At 44.7% G+C, this 19,585-nt stretch overlaps 2 protein-coding genes across 3 annotated transcripts; one reads left to right on the forward strand and one right to left on the reverse strand.

Moving 5' to 3' along the window:
• Positions 1–2,293: 2,293 nt before the first annotated feature.
• Positions 2,294–7,778, reverse strand: PPP1R3D (protein phosphatase 1 regulatory subunit 3D). The gene has a single exon (XM_032705178.1). The coding sequence runs from the start codon at positions 7,104–7,106 to the stop codon at positions 6,186–6,188; it is 921 nt and encodes a 306-aa protein (XP_032561069.1). The 5' UTR covers positions 7,107–7,778; the 3' UTR covers positions 2,294–6,185.
• A 1,610-nt stretch (positions 7,779–9,388) lies between these two features.
• FAM217B (family with sequence similarity 217 member B) lies at positions 9,389–19,287 on the forward strand. 2 transcript variants are annotated; one of them, XM_032705204.1, is made up of 4 exons: positions 9,389–9,605; positions 13,688–13,799; positions 13,886–13,971; positions 14,345–19,287. In XM_032705204.1, the coding sequence occupies exons 1-4, from the start codon at positions 9,505–9,507 to the stop codon at positions 15,534–15,536; spliced, it is 1,491 nt and encodes a 496-aa protein (XP_032561095.1). In that variant the 5' UTR covers positions 9,389–9,504; the 3' UTR covers positions 15,537–19,287. The 2 variants fall into 2 exon arrangements, with proteins under 2 accessions (XP_032561095.1, XP_032561096.1); XM_032705205.1 differs by having other exon boundaries at positions 9,389–9,600.
• The last annotated feature ends 298 nt before the right edge of the window (positions 19,288–19,585 follow it).

Here is a 19,585-nt window from a genome sequence, read left to right on the forward strand (position 1 = left end):
GGGCTTTACCTGTACTGGCGTGATACTGGTGTATCTATGGCTAGTGTATCTATATATCGCCCAAACGCGGCTGATAATATTTATCACGAATCTCACATACTCCAGTGGAATAGCAAGAATCGTCTCCACTCATACCTAGAACAAGCAGCAATAGTGGAGCATCCAGGAGAAAAAACACTTTTCACAGCAGGAAAACCTGCAGCAACTGTAAATAAAATAGCACCGCTGACTTCCTAAAATAAGGAAAATAAAATCTCAATACTATAAGAGGTAAAAAAAAAAAGCTGTACACGAGGTATTTAAAATACCACCAGATGTCACTGTAATTCAAGAAAATGACAAGTGGTGTGAGATTTGGAGTATCTGCGCTGAGGAGTTGGGAGTGAGCAGCGCTGGGCATTTTGCAGGAGGAATGTCCTGCTAAAGCAATGCACTGCAGCATTAACTGCCCTCATGTTTACTGCTGGCAGTGGGTGATCTGAAGCAGATCGGTGATACAGCTTTACTGAGAAACCCACTAGGGACAAAATTTTACATGAGGAACTTGGAACATCACTAGTTTTCTGTAAAAGCTGAATCCTGAATTTTGCTTCCATCATATGAAGCAAAAGAAATAAAAGCCAATTTGCATTCGATGCTTTCCAGAAGTGGATCCTACACTTTCCCTCCTGCAGTAGGTACACTGAGACTACTTCAGTTCATTTCTCGTTCTCTAATATCAGTCTATTTTGTTTGCTTTAGCAGAAGGGAAGTCAGCAGAGAGCAGAAGTTTCAGTAAGTTATCCATCAAACAGACCAGAACAGTGAAATTATTTGGGCCACAGACATGGAAACTGCACTTAAAAACTCCTGAGAAAATGGAAGCAAAACTGTTTAGGGGAGGGTAGCACTGTGTACAGGGACCTTTCTTTACTACAGCACCAGAAATGTTTATCCTTATTAGAGTTAACGGAAAACATTGTTCTGGCCAAGGTATTCAATCTTTAGCACAGCTGCCAGTTTACGTAGAGCTCAAGGGTCAGGAGTGTTGATGCCAACAGTTTTAATATCAAGTGTCAGCTGAGATTCTTGCACATCTGAGATCATAAGGAGAAGGCCAAGTCAGGAGAGAAGTCAGTACTAACATTACACTCATGTAATCACTTAGACTTGCTGTTCTGAGTCTTTATCAGCTGCAAGGTACATAGAGCATTGTAGTGAGCACTGATAATACACTGCATTAAGTGCTGTAGTTACAACTGACTCTGTATGCATATAGCTATCTTTACAGGTTAGAATTTAATTTTTTTCTTTGTAAAACAAATACAAGAAACTATGAATTTGAAACTAAATGTAAAAATAACACTTATATTAAAAATAGCAGTAACAACCTGTAGGATAAACCTGATGGTCAGATGTTTTCAGAAAAAAAACAGTCCTGCTCTTAAATAATCTTGCACAAATCCCCACCCTTGAAGCTAACACAAATTCACATTGTTTTCAGGTGTTTTATTAAAATCAAGCAATAAAATCTTTATCCTCCTGGCTAGTCTACACTGTGGCCATCATATTTATTTCCAGGTGATGCTTAATACTCTATTTTAGTGGGTAAGATTATTAAAAATAAGGTGGTATTGCTAGTTCTGATTCAGATCAGTAGTATAGGATAATGGAAAACAAGAGTCATAAAGACAAGACACTATAATATCATGTCTCCTGAAATCACGCTCCTTTATGCATCTACACACATATATTTATAACAATCTGTATACTTTGTAATAAAAAGAGATATTAACATTCTTAAACAACTTAGTATAGACATTCTTATGTATTTAAACAGAGATTTGCAATAATAATCTTTCCCCCAAGCAACTCTGACAATGCAGTGTTGAAGTTATTAACACTGATTAAAAAGTAATGGGCAATATCTGTCCTTATTAATTATGTCTTCTAGTTAAATGTCTCCATTTTGCTTTAGGAGAAACCTGGCAACAGATTATTCAAACCTGGAACTGTATCAAGTAAATGCTTGACCCCGATGGAGATGCATTTCCCATCAAGGATAAATCAGTTATTGCAGAGATGGACATGCTCTTAATATACCACATATAGATATATTTTCAAGAAACTGTGAGTGAGAAGAACCTGATTTGAGAGGACAGATTGCAGCACTGAGAACTGAAAGAACAGAATAATAACAACTGTGAGGCTCAGAAATGCACATGTTGAGTCTAGCACAGTTTTGGAAAGTGCAATTAGAGGAAAACCCCTTTCTCTTCCATGAAGATCTATTAGAATCAGCTGTCAGTGTGCCTTTTTCCAACATTAGATCTTTATTCTGCAGGTGCTGCATACATAGAACTGAAGTGAAAGGACAACAAATTCCATGTCCAAAGTGGCAGCCTGAGCATCTTTGCAGCTGCACAGACTATCACCGTGTGTATCAGGTGCTGTTCATTGTCTGGCAACTCAAACCCACCCGACCTCCCTGAGTATGATGCTCTGTGACAACTCATGAGTTTTCTTAAAAGGAGTACCACTGACAGAAACAACACAAAATTGTGAAAAGCTTTTATTTCAATCTCTTGTATTACAATAGCCATAGTTTTATTATTGCTTTTTAAAATTAACTAAAAACTTTGCAATTTTACAACTGCTAGACCCTTTGTCCAGCATATGTGCTTTATTGATATCCTGTGTAATGTACTTTATTCTGGACATTTAATCACAGAAGACAACCCCCTTTTCATTTACAAGGATTTCATATGATTCTTTAAAAAAACATGCTCGGAAGAACCTTGAAACTGTGGGCTACCAGACATTCATTTATTGTATGACAATAATAAATACGTTTTTAAAAAGTGCATTATATGGCAATAACCCTTGTGAAGAATTCACTTGTACAAAATCTTCACGATAAGAGAAGTGCTTGGTTTGAACACAGTGCAAGCAGTCAAGTTGTCCTGAGAGGATACAGAGGTGGTCATAAGTTTACCTTCATGAAGTGCATATTACCACTACTTAATGGCTTAATCCCATTTTTGTTAACCAGAAGCCTTTTGATGCTCATTGCTGAATGTGACAAGAAAACCTAAGTGCCTGTTTCCTCTTTGATGTGACAGGTGCCAGCACTGGTGTGAACGTTTAACAGCTTAACCCGGAGATCGCTCTCAGCTCAGCTGCTCCACTGACAGCCAGCAGTGCCAGAGAGCTGGACTGCCAGGAACTGCCAGTGCCAGTGCTTCTCCAGCAGTGCAAGGCAAGCAAGGAGAGCAAAGGGGAACCTGGAATAATGCTTTAGTATTTAGTATTCAAGATTTTGCACGTGCCAATACCCGGAGAGGTGGCGGAAGGAAGACAATACAAGCCCAACTCAGACTGCTGAGACATTCATTTCCTGCCCCTCTGCACTGTGGTACATCTGGCATCACCCTTTATACTGAGAGTCTCAGCTTTGTATAATCTGTCCTTGTCTGAGATAACACTCAGATCTGACAGTTGCTGGCACATGACAGTCTCCCCCAGAAGATCGCAACAGCATCTTTCTGCCAGGAAGCCAAGGATTGCTCTGAGCTCCTCTCAAATACCAGAGGGACTTTTAGGGTGTGCTGGGTTTGCTGAGGGAAGAAGTACAGTAATTTGGGAGGGAAAAGGACAGGGGAACAATACTTTAAAATAGTGCCTTTTATTCAGCACAGCTGCTCCTGTGTGTGTGCATGTCCACTTTCTTCTTACTTTACTGACAACTACATAACTTTGCCTCCAGGGACTTAACAATAGTGGATAAACTTTAATGGAATTCCCTAAGTCAGCAAGTTTCATCTAAGTAAGTGTACACAATTTCAATTCCTGCCACTAAAGATTCTTCTGCAGTCAGGGAAGGTGTGTTCCAGCTCAGCTCACTCGACACCTACTCACTCTGGCACAATTTGGCACAACCTGCACTAATGCTGAGCTGCAGAATGGCAGCACTAGTCCCACAGTGTTCTCTCCACACTCAGCAGAGGTGATACAGTTTGTCACACCACAGGCAATCAACTACAGGGAGAACATCTCCATTTCTAGGGAGAATATAGATTGACTAGTACAGATATTGTATGTCCTACACTGTCTTGTCACTTAGTCACAGGAGGGCCAGCATAGGAGGCAAAATTCCTCACAATTAGACAATGGCCCTTCTTACAGAGTTCTCATCTTTTGTGCCATATGAGGAAGACAAGACTTACAGTTCCAGGCAAGAAGTTGCTGCCAGATTGGTAATGGTCACTGCTCTAACCCAGGGACAGAAAACAAGAGGTGGATTTTAAAGCAGGCAGCACTTTCCCCTTCGACAATCCCACCTCAGCCTCACCTCCTCCTTCAAAACAATTTCCACCTAAATGTTCAGCCTCACAGTGCTCCAGCAAAGCAGCCAACACAGTCAATACTCAATAGTTCCAAACAGGACTGAATTTTCTGAATACTCTGCAGGAGGTGCTCAGCAGCTCATGAATCTTCATTCATGACTTTGGCTCCTCTGAAAGCCAAAGCCTAATTGGAATGAGGCAGCTTCCTCACTTGAAATCCCAGCTTTCCTAAATGGGTACCACAAAAAGGAGCAACATTAAGTTGCCAGACAAATTAATTTTCTTGGGGTTTCTGCACTTCCAGAATTACTCAGGACACATTTTGGGCTAATACAGAATTGGTCATGGGTTCCTTAAAATTGTGATTTTAAAACCTACTTGTGATTTCAATAAATAGGCACCAATCCAAAATAAGATGCCCAAATAAGTGGCCTGATTGTCACAGTACAGTCCTAAAAAGCAGCTTTTCTAATACCTCCAGCCAGCCAGCTCTGAAAATTCATGCTACCATATAAAGTTAAACTTTCCATGCAGTTATGAAAACAATGTCCATATGTATGAAAGCAATTATGGACAATCTTTTGCTCAATAGATCCAAGCCTGTTGCCAATCCTAAGCCACACTAAAACCACAGAATGAAAGTAGTAGTGCAAGAATCATGGGAAGACGGGGTGTAACAGTGTTCCTGTGCTCTCCCTGCAGCAGAAGGGATTCTGTTTATGGTTTTGTGTAAGTATTAGTTTACTAGTAAAATCATAATTTTGCTTTGAAGTTCCTGCTTGTGCTGCAAAGGCTGCAGTCGTGGAGTTTCATAACGAGAAGTAGTTAAATGAAGAATTCAAAGGTCCTGCTGCAGTAGTACTGGGACACCTGGGAACAGGGAGCCAGGATTCAGGATCCAAGGCTCTGTAACCTGCTCCCTGTGCTATTTTTTTCCTTATACATATCTATATATCTATCTATCTATCTATCTCATATCCATTTCTTGATTTATAATTTTACCAGAAACACTGGTAAAATCATGAGCATTCATTTAGCGTTTTGAGATCTTCAACTGCAACACAAGTCCAAAATTGCTCTAGTTTCCCTTAGTAAATACAGGTGCACCAGGAAAGGATAAGAGAAAAACCTATTTGGGCACCACCCGAAAAAGACGAGAATTTCCCCAGGAAGGTCTGCCTTACACACATTTTAATAACAATCACTCCTGCTGCAAACACTGGAGATAAGAAAAGGCACCTTTTTGGGTATTTTTTAAGGGAAAGAGAGGGGCTGATAGCATATTTCCATGTATGTTCTGCTCGTAGTAACATTTAATTCCCAAATATTAATGGGAATATTTAACGTGGTTACAGCCTTAATACGATATATATAAATACAAGTACTCCCTACAGTGTCTGCCATCCAAATTACGCATAAATGGAATAGTGCCCAGACTTGGTGAGATAATACAAACAAAATTAGAAACAAAACTAGTAAAGCGGTTTAGTAAACAAATAGTACAAAATGAGATCAGTTAAAAACATTCTGTGCAACCCAGAGTATTACTAGGAAAAAGAAATGTGCTGCTTTACCCTCTGGTAGTCTGACAGCGTTCCTTGAAACCATTCTGCTCACACACTACAAGAAATGACACGGGCTTTCCACAAGTGTATCTCAGTAAAGATTTTGGCCCTTTTAGCTTTCTGAGAAGTTTGGAACAGTTTGTCAGGGTCATTGGCTGCTCCCCAGCCCTGGCACACTTTGCCAGGTTTGGTGGGTTTTACCAAGAAGGCCGTTGCCATAGGAGCAGAGAGCCATGCCAAGGAACAGAGTGCCACCAAGACTACTGACAAGCTGCCCTGCACCCACTTCCTTTGTTCAGATGAAGTGGATCCAGCTCTCCTGACACTCCCTCGGCATCTTAAGGGGGTGGGTCCGACAGGTGAGAGTGTAGTTTTGGCCTCTGTTGTTATCCCAGTACTCCTGGCCATTGACTTGGTACCTTGCTGCAAACTGGACGAGAGAGCACAGCTGGAGGAGGAAAGGAGGCACAGGAAGAAAGAAAGTGAAAACATCGGCCTGATCCTGCCCGTTTTTCTCGGGGATGCTGTGGTGCCAGCGAGCACACACTTCGTGGAGGTTCTGCCACTGGTCGAAGGTGTAGCGCACAGACACCCGCTTCTCAAAGGCCACATTGCGAACCTGGATGGTGCCACTGAGCCCCAAGTCGGAGCTGGTCACCCGCTCGAGACACACCTGCTGCTCCTGAAGTCGGGAGGAGAAATCCATACAGTCTGCAGGCTGCTGGAAGTCCGGGACCAAGCACTGCATAGTAAACTCCAAGTCTGAGTTGCTGTACCAGAGGTCTGAGTTGATGGAGAGCCTGGAAAGGACATGCAAGGGGATGGACGGATCCTCGCCAGTCTGGAAGACTTTCACCTCGGTGAGCTCCAAACCCAAGGCATCGGCAAACCTCACCCGGTTCATACGACTCTGGCACTCAGGAAGCTGACAGTGCACTGCTCTTCTCCTCCTTTCGAGTGATGTGGGCAAAGACCTGGCTCGGCGGCGTATGATGGGCCGCAGTGCTGGGTCACAGCTGGAGGATGTGCTGCTCTGAGGGTGGTTTGGCTGGGAGATCTTCTTGGCTGGAGTGCTGCTCTGAAAAGTCAGGCTGCTACTTGTATGGACTGCTGAGGGCTGCCGTTGTCCTCGTCCTGCTGCTCCTTCAGCCCTTAACATGTTCTCATAGAGATCAGAGAGATAGCTGGGATTTCTCCGAGGAACACGCACTTCCATTCTTAACTGATGGCAAAGAACCAGGCAATAAGGAACACTGCCCTTCTGAAGCACTTAATTTGGGAATGGCAGCCAAGGACAATAAGGGCTGAGGTTATTGCACTGGGTGCAGGAAGAAGGATCAACTTGAGTGTCACCTTGTGAATGAAGGGCACAAACGTGGAAGCTCTCAGAGCAGCTGGAAGGATCCAGCGGCGAGGGCGGTCTGTGTAGAGATGAAGGCGAGATGAAAGCAGTCTCAGGGGCCGACAAACTCGAGATCGCTGTGCTGGCTGGTGCCCTCGAGGCTCAGGCGGGAGAGGGATTCAAGGCTATCACCGCTGATACTGGAGGAGCTCACGCACAGGCTGGAGAGCGACTGGAGGCTGTCGTGCTGGATAAGTGACTCCAGGCTGTCGGAGAGGTCGCTGGATGCCGGGTGCGCCCCGAGGCACCTCCGGCCGGAGCACAGGGCGAGAGGGGCCTGCAGACTGTCCTCGCTGACCCCCACCGACCCTGCACTGCCGCGGCAGCAGCAGCAGGACGAGCAGGGCGGACACTCCAGGCTGTCACACTGGATGCTGGGCGAGTCGAGCCCGGGGAAGGCTTGCAGGCTGTCGGGCGGCAGCGAGCCGGAGCCGAGCCCGGGGCTGCTGCAGAGGCTGGAGGGGGCGCGGGGGCTGTCCCGGCGGGGGCTGTCGGGCGGGGCCGCGGCGCTGGACCCGGGGGGACGATCCGCGCCCGGGGCCGCCACAGCGCCCATGGACGGCACAGCCCCGCTGAGCCCGGCCCGGCCCGGGCGGGCCCCGCTCCGCTCCCGCAGCGCAGGCGCCGGGCCCTGTCCCCGCCCCGGCCCGCCCCTCGCTCTGCGCTCCCCGGGACCGCCCTCGGCGGCGAAGGACGCGGGGCCGAAGGCAAAGGCAAGGCAGGGACCGGGAGAGGCCCGGCAGTGGCGCGGGGATGGGGGCGAGACCGGCGGGAGGTGGAGGGGGCGGCGGGTTCGGGAACCCCGCGGGCGCTGTCCTTGCGGAACGCGGGCACCGCGGCGGGCACCGCTGGGGCAGCACGGGAGGGAGCGGAGCGGGGCCCGCATCGGCGGCTGCTGCGGGCACAGCCTGTCAGCGATGCCGGGCACTGCCATCTATCCTGGGCACTGCCATCTATCCTGGGCACTGCCATCCATGCCGGGCACTGCCATCCATCCCGGGCACTGCTGCCATCCATCCCGGGCACTACTGCCATCCATCCTGGGCACTACCGCCATCCATCCTGGGCACTACCGCCATCCATCCTGGGCACTGCTGCCATCCATCCCGGGCACTACCGCCATCCATCCTGGGCACTGCCATTCCGGGCACTGCTGCCATCCATCCTGGGCACTGCCATCCATCCCGGGTACTGCCGTCCCGGTGCTGCCTCTTCGCGGCCGCTGATCTGCCTCGTCCCGGCGCTCCGGGGCCCCCGTTCTCTCCCCGCGCTCCTCCTTGGCCGGGGACAGGATGGGGGAAGGCGTGTGGCAGAGGACGAGGTCAAATGTAAATTATTTTCCATTTATTTTGCATTAGTGTGCATAAGCAATGCATAAACAGCAGCACAGTGACTGTAAAGGTGGGTCAGCAGAGCTGTTGGTCTCCTGTCACATTTGCACGCCGTGTCTGTGCACCCCAGTGCGGTACCCTGGAACGGGGATGCAGCTCCTGGGAAATAAAAGAATGCCACAGATCGCGCTCTGAGTGTTTTCAGTAGGAATCGATGAGGCATTTGTTTTGGAAAAAGGAAAAAAAAAATTAAGTATCTGGTTCAAAATTTGCATACATGAATATTGCAAGAGCGCGTTTTATGTGACACGAAAAGGACAGCTCGGCACGCACAGGACGCAGGGGGATGAGCATCTGCTCCCGGTAAATTGGGAGCAGGAACACCCGCCCAGGTGGGCTGTGACGCCCGGCTCCGGGCGATCCAAGTCAATCCAAGTGCGCAGGCGGAGCGCTGGTGGGATGGTGAGGATGGTGGGATGGTGAGGATGGTGGGATGGTGAGGATGGTGAGGATGGTGGGATGGTGAGGATGGTGAGGATGTTGAGGATGGTGAGGATGGTGAGGATGGTGAGCACATGACACCGCACGGGAGCTCTGGTCACGCTGCCGACTCCCAGGTGATTCCCTGGATTGGGAATAGTAATGAATGATACTGGTTCCCATTAAGCGCGTGCTGGAGGAGGGGACAGTGTTTACCAGGAGCTGATTATGTTCCTGCTTTAAAAATAGAATCACACTGGGAGGGTTTGGTTTGTTTCCAGCAGCTCCAGGACGTGGAGATGTCTGCGTTTGACACGCTGTGTCTTGCAAACCCAAAAGACTGGAGCCGTTTGAAGATTATGTAAAAATAAAGGTGCAGACACCCTTGAAAGAGAGGAATAATGGGACCAGGCATTCAAGAATATCCCTTATTGCTGCACAGAGAGACACAGCAGAAGGGAAGCAACAGCCACACCAATGAAAACCACAAAGGAATGGTAAAGTAAGGAAATTAATTTCTCTCTTTCTAGTTACAGAACTGTCAAAATACTGTAGATGAGTTAATAAGTGCCTGGCTGTACTGTTGAGATTGTCATCCTCTGCCCTGATCCACAGCAGCAGGAATGATTGTGCAGGATGATCATGCAGGTCACAAAGTGTCATGGTTTGAGATAGCCCAAATTCCAATTCCCTAGCTCCATCCCCCCTCCCACATCTCAACCCAATGTGAGATGGGTTTTTTTTCCAGACAAAACACAACCAGACTCAGAAAGGGGAAAGGGAATATATTACAATGACTATACAAATAAATACTACAATACATTATACACACGACTACAACTATCTCTACCATGACATAAGTATTTACAATGGATCAGATCTCTTCTCCCCTCCAAATAAAAGTCCAGGAGGGAAAGAAGGACAGATCCCTTCCAGTCTCTTAGGGCAGCAGCTTCTTCAGAGTAGCAGTCACTAAGCAGCAGCATCTTCTAAGGCAGCAGGCTCTCTCTGTCTCTTCTGTTTCTTGTAGCAGCTGATAGCTGGATCTCTGCCAGCACACACGAGGGGGGGGGTATCCCCCTCGGCCACTCGTCTCTCCAAACGAGTGGTCTTCCGTGGGCTTCGTCACCCCAGACAAGGTCGTATCACCACGTCATATCACGAAGCACGGGGGGTCTTCGTGACGGTCTGGTATCTTCAGGAGATTCAAGCTCCTTGCAGGGCCTCTGTGCCCTGTCTCAGGCTGCGAGCTTCTTTGTAGCTTGCAGCAAGGGAGGGCCCTCAAGGCCAACCTCCCACACCGTCCTGGCTGAGCTCTCAGGACGTCCGAGCCTCTCAGCTCCTCTCTGCAGTGCATGTTGCACTTCAAGGCTCTTTCAAGTAAGAGTCTATCAACTTCCTCCTTCCAGGAGGTCTCAAAGGAGGTTTGGGGGGTCTGGTATCAGTTCTTACCCCCAAGAACTCTGTAGAACTCAGCTGCTGACTCTCCTTCCCTCAGGTCTCCTTCCAGGAGTTCTTTCTCTGGTGCTGCATGTCTCTGTTGCTCCATCTTATCTCTTCTGGCTCTCTGCCACCGTTTCTCTGGTCAGTGCCAGCTGCTGCTTTCTCCGGCCACTGCCACGGCCACTGCCCACGATGGAGAAAACATCTCCCAGCATAACTACAGACACTTAGTCCAGTCTAACACTGTTCCAAGTCTCTGCAGTCCCCCCAGCCGGGGGCTGGGAGGCCTCAGAGGCCCCAAGGGGCTCAGAGCCCCTTCCTCGTGGCCTTTCACAACATGGCCACTTCTTCTTCCCTAAAAACTACAACTCTTCTCTTCCGGTCTGGTTGTGATATGTTTACATTTTTTTGCAGGAGCGCTCATTGGACAGAAATTCAAAACTTCCAGGGGTTTCCACCCCTTGGGGTCTACCACTTTTCTTATCCTCTGGGGGAAAACAAAGTCCAAACCACTACAACACTCCACCCCTCGCTCCTGCGAAAATGTCAACATATCACAACAACTGAAAAAAAAACTCTAATCAATATTCAATCTTCAATAAACTAAAATATAACTAAAATCTCTCTACTAAACATCATTAAAGCATTATCACAAACTTTACTCTTAGTACTTAACTTACTATAGTCTTACTCTCACTACAATGGTACAGTCTGTGTTTTGTCTGGAAAACTCTTTCTGTTGCCACAAGCATCATGGCTCTTATCTCAATTTATCTCGATGGTTCGCAACCATCCTCTGCTACCATTTTATGTCATGGTTTGAGATAGCCCAAATTCCAATTCCCTAGCTCCATCCCCCCTCCCACATCTCAACCCAATGTGAGATGGGTTTTTTTTCCAGACAAAACACAACCAGACTCAGAAAGGGGAAAGGGAATATATTACAATGACTATACAAATAAATACTACAATACATTATACACACGACTACAACTATCTCTACCATGACATAAGTATTTACAATGGATCAGATCTCTTCTCCCCTCCAAATAAAAGTCCAGGAGGGAAAGAAGGACAGATCCCTTCCAGTCTCTTAGGGCAGCAGCTTCTTCAGAGTAGCAGTCACTAAGCAGCAGCATCTTCTAAGGCAGCAGGCTCTCTCTGTCTCTTCTGTTTCTTGTAGCAGCTGATAGCTGGATCTCTGCCAGCACACACGAGGGGGGGGGGTATCCCCCTCGGCCACTCGTCTCTCCAAACGAGTGGTCTTCCGTGGGCTTCGTCACCCCAGACAAGGTCGTATCACCACGTCATATCACGAAGCACGGGGGGTCTTCGTGACGGTCTGGTATCTTCAGGAGATTCAAGCTCCTTGCAGGGCCTCTGTGCCCTGTCTCAGGCTGCGAGCTTCTTTGTAGCTTGCAGCAAGGGAGGGCCCTCAAGGCCAACCTCCCACACCGTCCTGGCTGAGTTCTCAGGACGACCGAGCCTCTCAGCTCCTCTCTGCAGTGCATGTTGCACTTCAAGGCTCTTTCAAGTAAGAGTCTATCAACTTCCTCCTTCCAGGAGGTCTCAAAGGAGGTTTGGGGGGTCTGGTATCAGTTCTTACCCCCAAGAACTCTGTAGAACTCAGCTGCTGACTCTCCTTCCCTCAGGTCTCCTTCCAGGAGTTCTTTCTCTGGTGCTGCATGTCTCTGTTGCTCCATCTTATCTCTTCTGGCTCTCTGCCACCGTTTCTCTGGTCAGTGCCAGCTGCTGCTTTCTCCGGCCACTGCCACGGCCACTGCCCACGATGGAGAAAACATCTCCCAGCATAACTACAGACACTTAGTCCAGTCTAACACTGTTCCAAGTCTCTGCAGTCCCCCCAGCCGGGGGCTGGGAGGCCTCAGAGGCCCCAAGGGGCTCAGAGCCCCTTCCTCGTGGCCTTTCACAACATGGCCACTTCTTCTTCCCTAAAAACTACAACTCTTCTCTTCCGGTCTGGTTGTGATATGTTTACATTTTTTTGCAGGAGCGCTCATTGGACAGAAATTCAAAACTTCCAGGGGTTTCCACCCCTTGGGGTCTACCACTTTTCTTATCCTCTGGGGGAAAACAAAGTCCAAACCACTACACAAAGTCACAGAGGTGACTGCAGCGATGCTGGAGGCACAGGACGTAGTTTAATTCTTTTGGAAGCTCTTGAATTTATGAAATCAGGTTTTTTAAAAAACAAAATTTAACTATACTGACATAAAAACTGTGGAAACAAGATGTACATCCTGGCAAATTAACTGAACTGCAGTCATACTAGATTAGACTGGGAGGGCACACTTTTTTTTTATTCCTGTTTTGAAATGGTATTTTAAAGCTTTTCTTTTTAAAATCAGCACTATTTCTTGTTTGTAGAACAGACACTGTTTTCTGATTCTTACAGAATACATTGATTAATTTATTCTGTGTGCTTACACAGGAATGTATCTGGTTTAATTGAGGAAATACATGTTTTAGTTTTAAGCTGCCCAGATCAGTAACGCCATTCCCTTTGCTCACATGTGAGTTTTTTCTCCTGCTGATATTGTCACAACCCCATTATAACATGAAATAGTGAGTTTTGTTTGTGCCTTTTGTAAAATAGTTTGTATTGGTAGGAGAATAGACATTATGCTCCCTGCTTACTTCCAGTCCTTAACTTCAAAGGAATAATCTTTTAAGTTTTGTTCCCAGTATGCAAATGAGGAAGACAAGCAAAATTTGACTTGCAGTGACCTTTATATTGTACTTTATAATAAATTTTGTTAAATTGCAGTTTCAGGTATTATAGAAATCAGTAGTTAAATATCTGATCTCTAATATCTGTTTTTTATTATCCCAAAAGTAATTTTGAGATACTCTGGCAGAGGATTTTATATAAGGGCTACATTCTATTATTATATCATCTGATAGAATTATTCACTATTGCATTAGTAGTATTAAAAATACAGTAGGGCATTAGTAGTATAAAAGTAAAAAGTGACTGGCAGAGTTCTGGTGAACTTTAAGAATAGTTGCAATCAGTTTTCTTTTCTAAACTCAATTGCATTCTAAGCTTTTATTGTATTTCCTTTCTGATGGTGATATATGTTGCCATTTGTAAGTGATATTCTGTTTAATCCTTCATAGTTACAGCAATGGAAAAAGCCATCCGAGCACCAAAGGACTAAATAAACCAATTTCTTATGTGAAATCTTCTCCTGGAAGATTGGGCAAAAATGTATCAAGTGCCATTGAAAAGGTAAAGAATCCCTTTTTTTAACATAAGAAGAGTATCTAGTTTAAGTCAGCTTCTTAATAACATCACATACTCTCATATCTCTTCAGATTTCCCCTGACACTCAAGATGGTAACCAACCAAATGTTCTTAAGAAGGGAAGAAACCAGCTGGACAGCAACACTCAGTCCAAAAGGTAATTTTATGTTCAGATTGTCTCTTTAATTTGTGGTCATTTCAGGCTGGTTTATTAAATGCTTGTGATGAAATCATGGCTGCTGTGTTGTGCTTTTGACTTCACTGGCCCCAGAGTTCAGCATTTATGAGGACAATAAATATAAGTTATCAATATGGAAACTTACTGTCCTGCCTTAGTGAATAAAATAAAATAAATCAGTAGTAGGCAGTGTTATCTCTACCAGCAAATATTAATTTTGCCTCAAGTTTCTGTGTCAGTTTTAGCTTCAGTCATGTAAATCCCTGTCCTTGAAGGGGGTAGCAAGACCTTTGCAAACCAGTGTTCAAAGAATTAACCATTGTGACAGGATGTGATCATTCTTCTCATTCAGGATCCCGAGTGTTTGCCCATCACTGCACAGTGTGCAAGGACCAAAGAGGAGTCTCCCAGAAAGAAGGCAGAATGAATCTTTGCTGCACAGGATCCCTCCAAGCACAAAGGGCAGCACACAAGGAAACTTCTGTAGGGTTAAAGATGTCCCAGTGCAACATTTTTACTGCAGTAAAAAAGAACAATTGGAAAAGAATCACGAAGAACCTGTTGCTGGAGCCAGTCCAGGCCCTTCTAAATGGCAAGAAGCATCTGTAAGTGAAATGTTTCTTGATTTTGAATCAGTACAAATTATTAAAGAAGATGCTGAAGATGACAGTGCCAGTGACCTCTCTGATTCAGAAAGGATTCCCATTCCCCCCTCTCCCTGCACTCCACCGGAACTCATTCTCCGAGCTGAAGAAATCGATCCGGATTGTTTGGAACATGTCCCTGAAATGGGTTTTAAAGAATCAGAATATTACTACCCGGACTTCCTCCCACCCCCTTTCAACTCCTGGGACTTGAAGCAGCTGGCCATCTTTGTCCACGTGGAAGGGAAAACTGATTTCCGACCAAAGCCAACGGGACTTCTGGAGAAGTACCTGGAGCGCCTGGTGCAGCTGGAGTGGCTGCAGATGCAGACGGTGCAGAACGAGAGGGGGAAGGCAGCCAAGGGACGGCCCCAGACTGCTCCCGGCTCCACCCGTGCCCTGAAGAGCCCTGGCAAAGGCAAGGCATTGCTCAGCCCTGTGCCCAGCAGGCAAGTGGTGCCCCAGGATAGTGTTACCAAGCTGCCCAGGAGCTGTTTGGGTCACAGGGGGGATCCCCACTGTGAGGGAAGTCGCCAGTTACATTCTCATCCAGGTCACTTGAGGCCGGCGGAGAGAACGGGACGTGCAGCACCTTCTCAGAGACAGGCTGGTGACGCAAGGAGCGAACTGAAAAAGAAACCAGCTGCAAAGCAACAGCTGCTCAACCTGCAGCCCTCCGAGAACGGCTCTAAAATCCAAAGTGTTGGCAATATCAGACCCCCCAAGCAAAGCCCAGCGTTCCACGGCGCAGCTGCTCCCATCAAAGGCTTCAAAACATACACGTGCACAAATCCAAAGAAAAACGGCAGCGCCAGCACTTGTGTCCCTCCTAAAAAACCAGCGGGGGACAGGAAAATCAAGACAAATGGCACGAAGCAAACGTCACACAAATTCAAGTGAAGGAAAATCCATTAGGAAACGTTGCTGCTTTCAGCCGACACGGGAGGGTTTTCTTCGTAGGAAGAGGAAATACGTTCTGGATTCCGAGTCAGCGCTCTTCATTTCTGTACATTTGATCTTAAGCCAGCAAGGCCAGCAGGAAATTTTTTCCCTGAAGGCAAGTGTCTTCCATTGGTCTTTCCTCCAAAATATTTACAATTGCTCAATGCAGGTAACAACAGCACAGGGTGAAGTTCAGACAAATACATCTTTGCACCAGTGTGTTGAAGGCTGTGGTGTTCCTTGTGCTTACCACGGTATTTTTGAGGGAATAGGGTCCATGCTCTTTTTTTCTTGCTGTTTTATGGGGCAGGTTTGATGGTGGTGTTCTCTGATGGAAAGGGCTCAGCTGTTTTATGTAAAATAAAGGAGCCTGCTATCTATGCAAAGCCAACTCTAATTCTTCACAGAAGATGATGAATTGGATTTTTTTGATGAAATAGATGTTATTTTTTTGAGAAGACGAAGAGTGGAGATAATGTTTTGAAATATTTTAATGCAGAAAGGATCTTTTTAAGACAAAATATTAGGGAGCAGACAGCTTCAATAGTTGCAGATTAAGAAAATGGAATGTGTATTTTTGTACCTGGAATCTTCACTGTGTTTACAGAGGCTGTCCTGGAAGTTCATTTTGTAAGTCTTGATGCTTTTTGTCTTTAGAGGAAATGACCAAATATCAAATTGCACATGGATATATTTGAGTAATGCAAAGTGAGGGTATTACCAGAGACTGTGTGGCCTAATTTGCAGGACTGGTGACCTCTCAACATCTAAAAAATAAACTCTTAGGGGAAGAATTTAAAGGATATTTTAAGTTCAAGTAAAGATACATTTTGATACAGAAGATACCTATTTTCAGTCACCCAAGATGACTGTTATTTATCCCATGGTCCAGTCTAGCTTGGCTTCTTATTTCAAGGTTTAGTGAGGTGACATGGGGAAATATCCTACAGAAGAAAGTTGTACAACCAGGATTGGGTCCTGTCCTTGGACCCTCTGTGTTCTATTGTGTCTGTGAGATACAAGAGAATACAAAGGACAGTTCAGACAATATTCATGTGTCCGTCCATCTGTTACAAGTCCAACTCAGTCACAGCAGCTGGGGACATGATCTTATTTAAATTAAATTCTAGAGGATGTTTTGTATTTTCATTTAAAAATGCAATCCTGGTCAGCACTAAATTCACCCTCAGCCACCCAGTTACAGTGTTCATGAGCAGTGAGCTGAGGTCTGATGGACCAGATCCTACAAGTGGATCCTTCACATTGTGATAGAAAATGGAAAAAGTAGCAAATACTAAAGAGTACATCATGTATATAGCTAAATTGCACTTCTCTTGGTGAGCTCATCTTGGTTTTAAGATGCTTAGCTGTTCCTATTCTTCATTGTGCCTACCAGATCTTCAGCTTTGTTAAATTTCAAAGCATGGATTTATATATAGGTAGTTTAAAATGTGAGAATCTTAATAAATGTAGTAATAAACTAGAGTATTTTACAGTACATAAAAACATTGCTCAGGAATAGTCTTAAGAAATATTTTTAGTGTTTTTTTCCTAGTCTGCTGGAGACCAAATGTGAAATTTTAAATTGATAAAGGAAACAAATGTAATGGTATCACGTTTCCAGATTCAGTATTTGTGAAATTACAGTTAAAATGAATTGTAGTTGCATGTACATTGAGCTCTATGCAATTAAAGTGAAACTTAATCTGACATGCTCAAAGATCAAAGAAATTGGCTGTCTCAGAGGGTGGGATGGACTCAGAGGGTGGAACTGAACACCAGCAGCTACAGAGGACCAGCACATCCCATTGTCACTGTTTCACCCCTTTGTTTTGGCCCAGCCTCATCACTTATTTCAGCTTTTTTAGATGGGAAGTTCCTGCATCCAGTGCTTCTATTTCAAGCTCTGGCCAAGTTTTGCAAGCCTGCCTTAGTCGAGTTTTCCTGATTCACATTCACAGCAGTGAAAGGTCGAGCTGCTCTTGCCAATGAGTTCAGTGCACTGTTCTAGGCCACTGTTCTAAGCACAAAAAACGAGCAGGATCCAGGCAATAATCAGAATAGCAGGTTTTTAAACAAATTCTGTTAGGTGCAGTCATTAATTCAGCATGTTGTTACAGCACTGAGTATTAGTGTATGCTAAATTTTCCTATGAAACCTTACTGTGTATTGATGCTTTCCTGGGTTCGAAGGAGGGCATGTAGATACAGGCACATTTTGCATGATCACTGCTTAAAGAATAAATAAGCAACATTTCAATCAGAAACCAGATCAAAGGTGATTGGCACTGAGAAAAGTTTGTTATGACAGAGGTAGGAAAGTTTTGTTTTAATGTGATCTGGTGGACATCAGGCTGTTTTTGGAGATAAAAAGTGAAGCAGATGGAGATGGAGAGGCCTCTTCAAATAAGTCTGAATACTTGCTCATCATTCAGCTGGGTGTGACCTGGCCAAGTAAGTTTGTCTCACATGATAATCACATCCATCTAATTTCTGTTCACTGATTTGATACTTCTATAGTTGTCTTTGTTCACACACAGAAATAGAAATTCTGTGTTTGCCTCAACAAACAGCTCTTGGCCTGAGCAGACCTGCAAGGGTTAGGCTTTATCCTGTTTCCATTTTAACTTGACTGTGTTCTTTCTGGGTCTACAACTAAGAAGAGCTCTTTTTGTGAAGAGGAATATGGTTTATGCTTCCTTCATTTTGTATTGATGTATATTGTCTTTAGAAGCACTTCTGAATATAGCAGTTTAAAATTATTTAATTAAGATACATCCATAGCATAGTGTGTGGCTATTATATTTTTTTTACTATCTGTGTGTCTAAGCCTGGCATTGGTGATGCTTCTTGAAGAACAAGTTGCTGTGATGTGAGATATTTAAACAGAGAGATTTATTTTTTTTGCTAGAGGATGTCAGGGTTTAATGTTCTGCAGTGTTACCTACAGAATAAATATGCTCAGGTTGCATTTTAGATAAACAGCCAGATTGTCCTTCAGTTACACAACTCTAAACTCTGAACAGCTCAGATGTTTTCAATAAAATTACCCTGTTACAAAGATGTGAACAGTTTTACTCCAATGTGTATAATCTGCTTTCCTTAGTAATGCTAAACTGTATTTTTAATGTATCACACAAAAAAATGTAAAGCAATACTGTTTTTCTCTTGACACATTTCTTTCTTCTGCATTACTTGCATCTCATACTGTGGTCAGTTAAAAGTTTTACCTCCTCTGCACCATAATCCCATTACTGCTCATGTCCTTTCTGTGTTTCATTTATTGTTTGAGGTAATTTTATCTTGTATTTGCTATTTAAAAGATCTCGGTAGAAGTTTGAGAGAATTTTGGCAGTTTTTTCAGTCAGTCTGTGACACCCTTTCTTGGAGCTGATATTATAGTTGAAATTTCTGCAGAATGGAATTGCCTAGAATGTACTATTTTTTGCCTTATTTTAAAGGTGTTGAGCCTTTGTTGCTCCCATTGCATTGGTTGTTTTTCATCTGAAAAATAAACAGACCACTCTGGAGGGACTGAACTCGATTAACTGAGTGTTTGCAGCCCAGCTTTTGATGTTGATAATCATGTATTGTTATTTATTTGAACTTTTTGTGAATATTTTTGCTAGCAATTTCATTGGGAGGTGATCTTGTAATTCAAAGTTACTGTATATTTGCTACATTAAAAGTGAGATACTGCCCGTTTGGTACTGAGTTGTGTTTTTTCCATCATCCTCGAGGTGGCATCTCAGGATCATTCTTTGAGAGAATTCCTGTCCTGCAGGATGGAGCTGGAGCTCAGCACATCTCAGCTCTTGCTCTGATGACCAAGTGAGGTCATAAAAATACAAATATTTCTACTCCACCTGGCAGTCACTTCTGTCTTGGCTGCATTAAGGCATCATAATAGGTGCAAATAATAGGAAAAACTTACTTCATCACATCCATACCTTTTTTTAAATGCACTAATGAGTAAGTTTAACATTTTCTGTTACAATCTGCAGGATG

This window comes from Chiroxiphia lanceolata, chromosome 17 (genome assembly GCF_009829145.1).
Source record: "Chiroxiphia lanceolata isolate bChiLan1 chromosome 17, bChiLan1.pri, whole genome shotgun sequence".
Classification (NCBI taxonomy): Eukaryota; Metazoa; Chordata; class Aves; order Passeriformes; family Pipridae; genus Chiroxiphia; species Chiroxiphia lanceolata.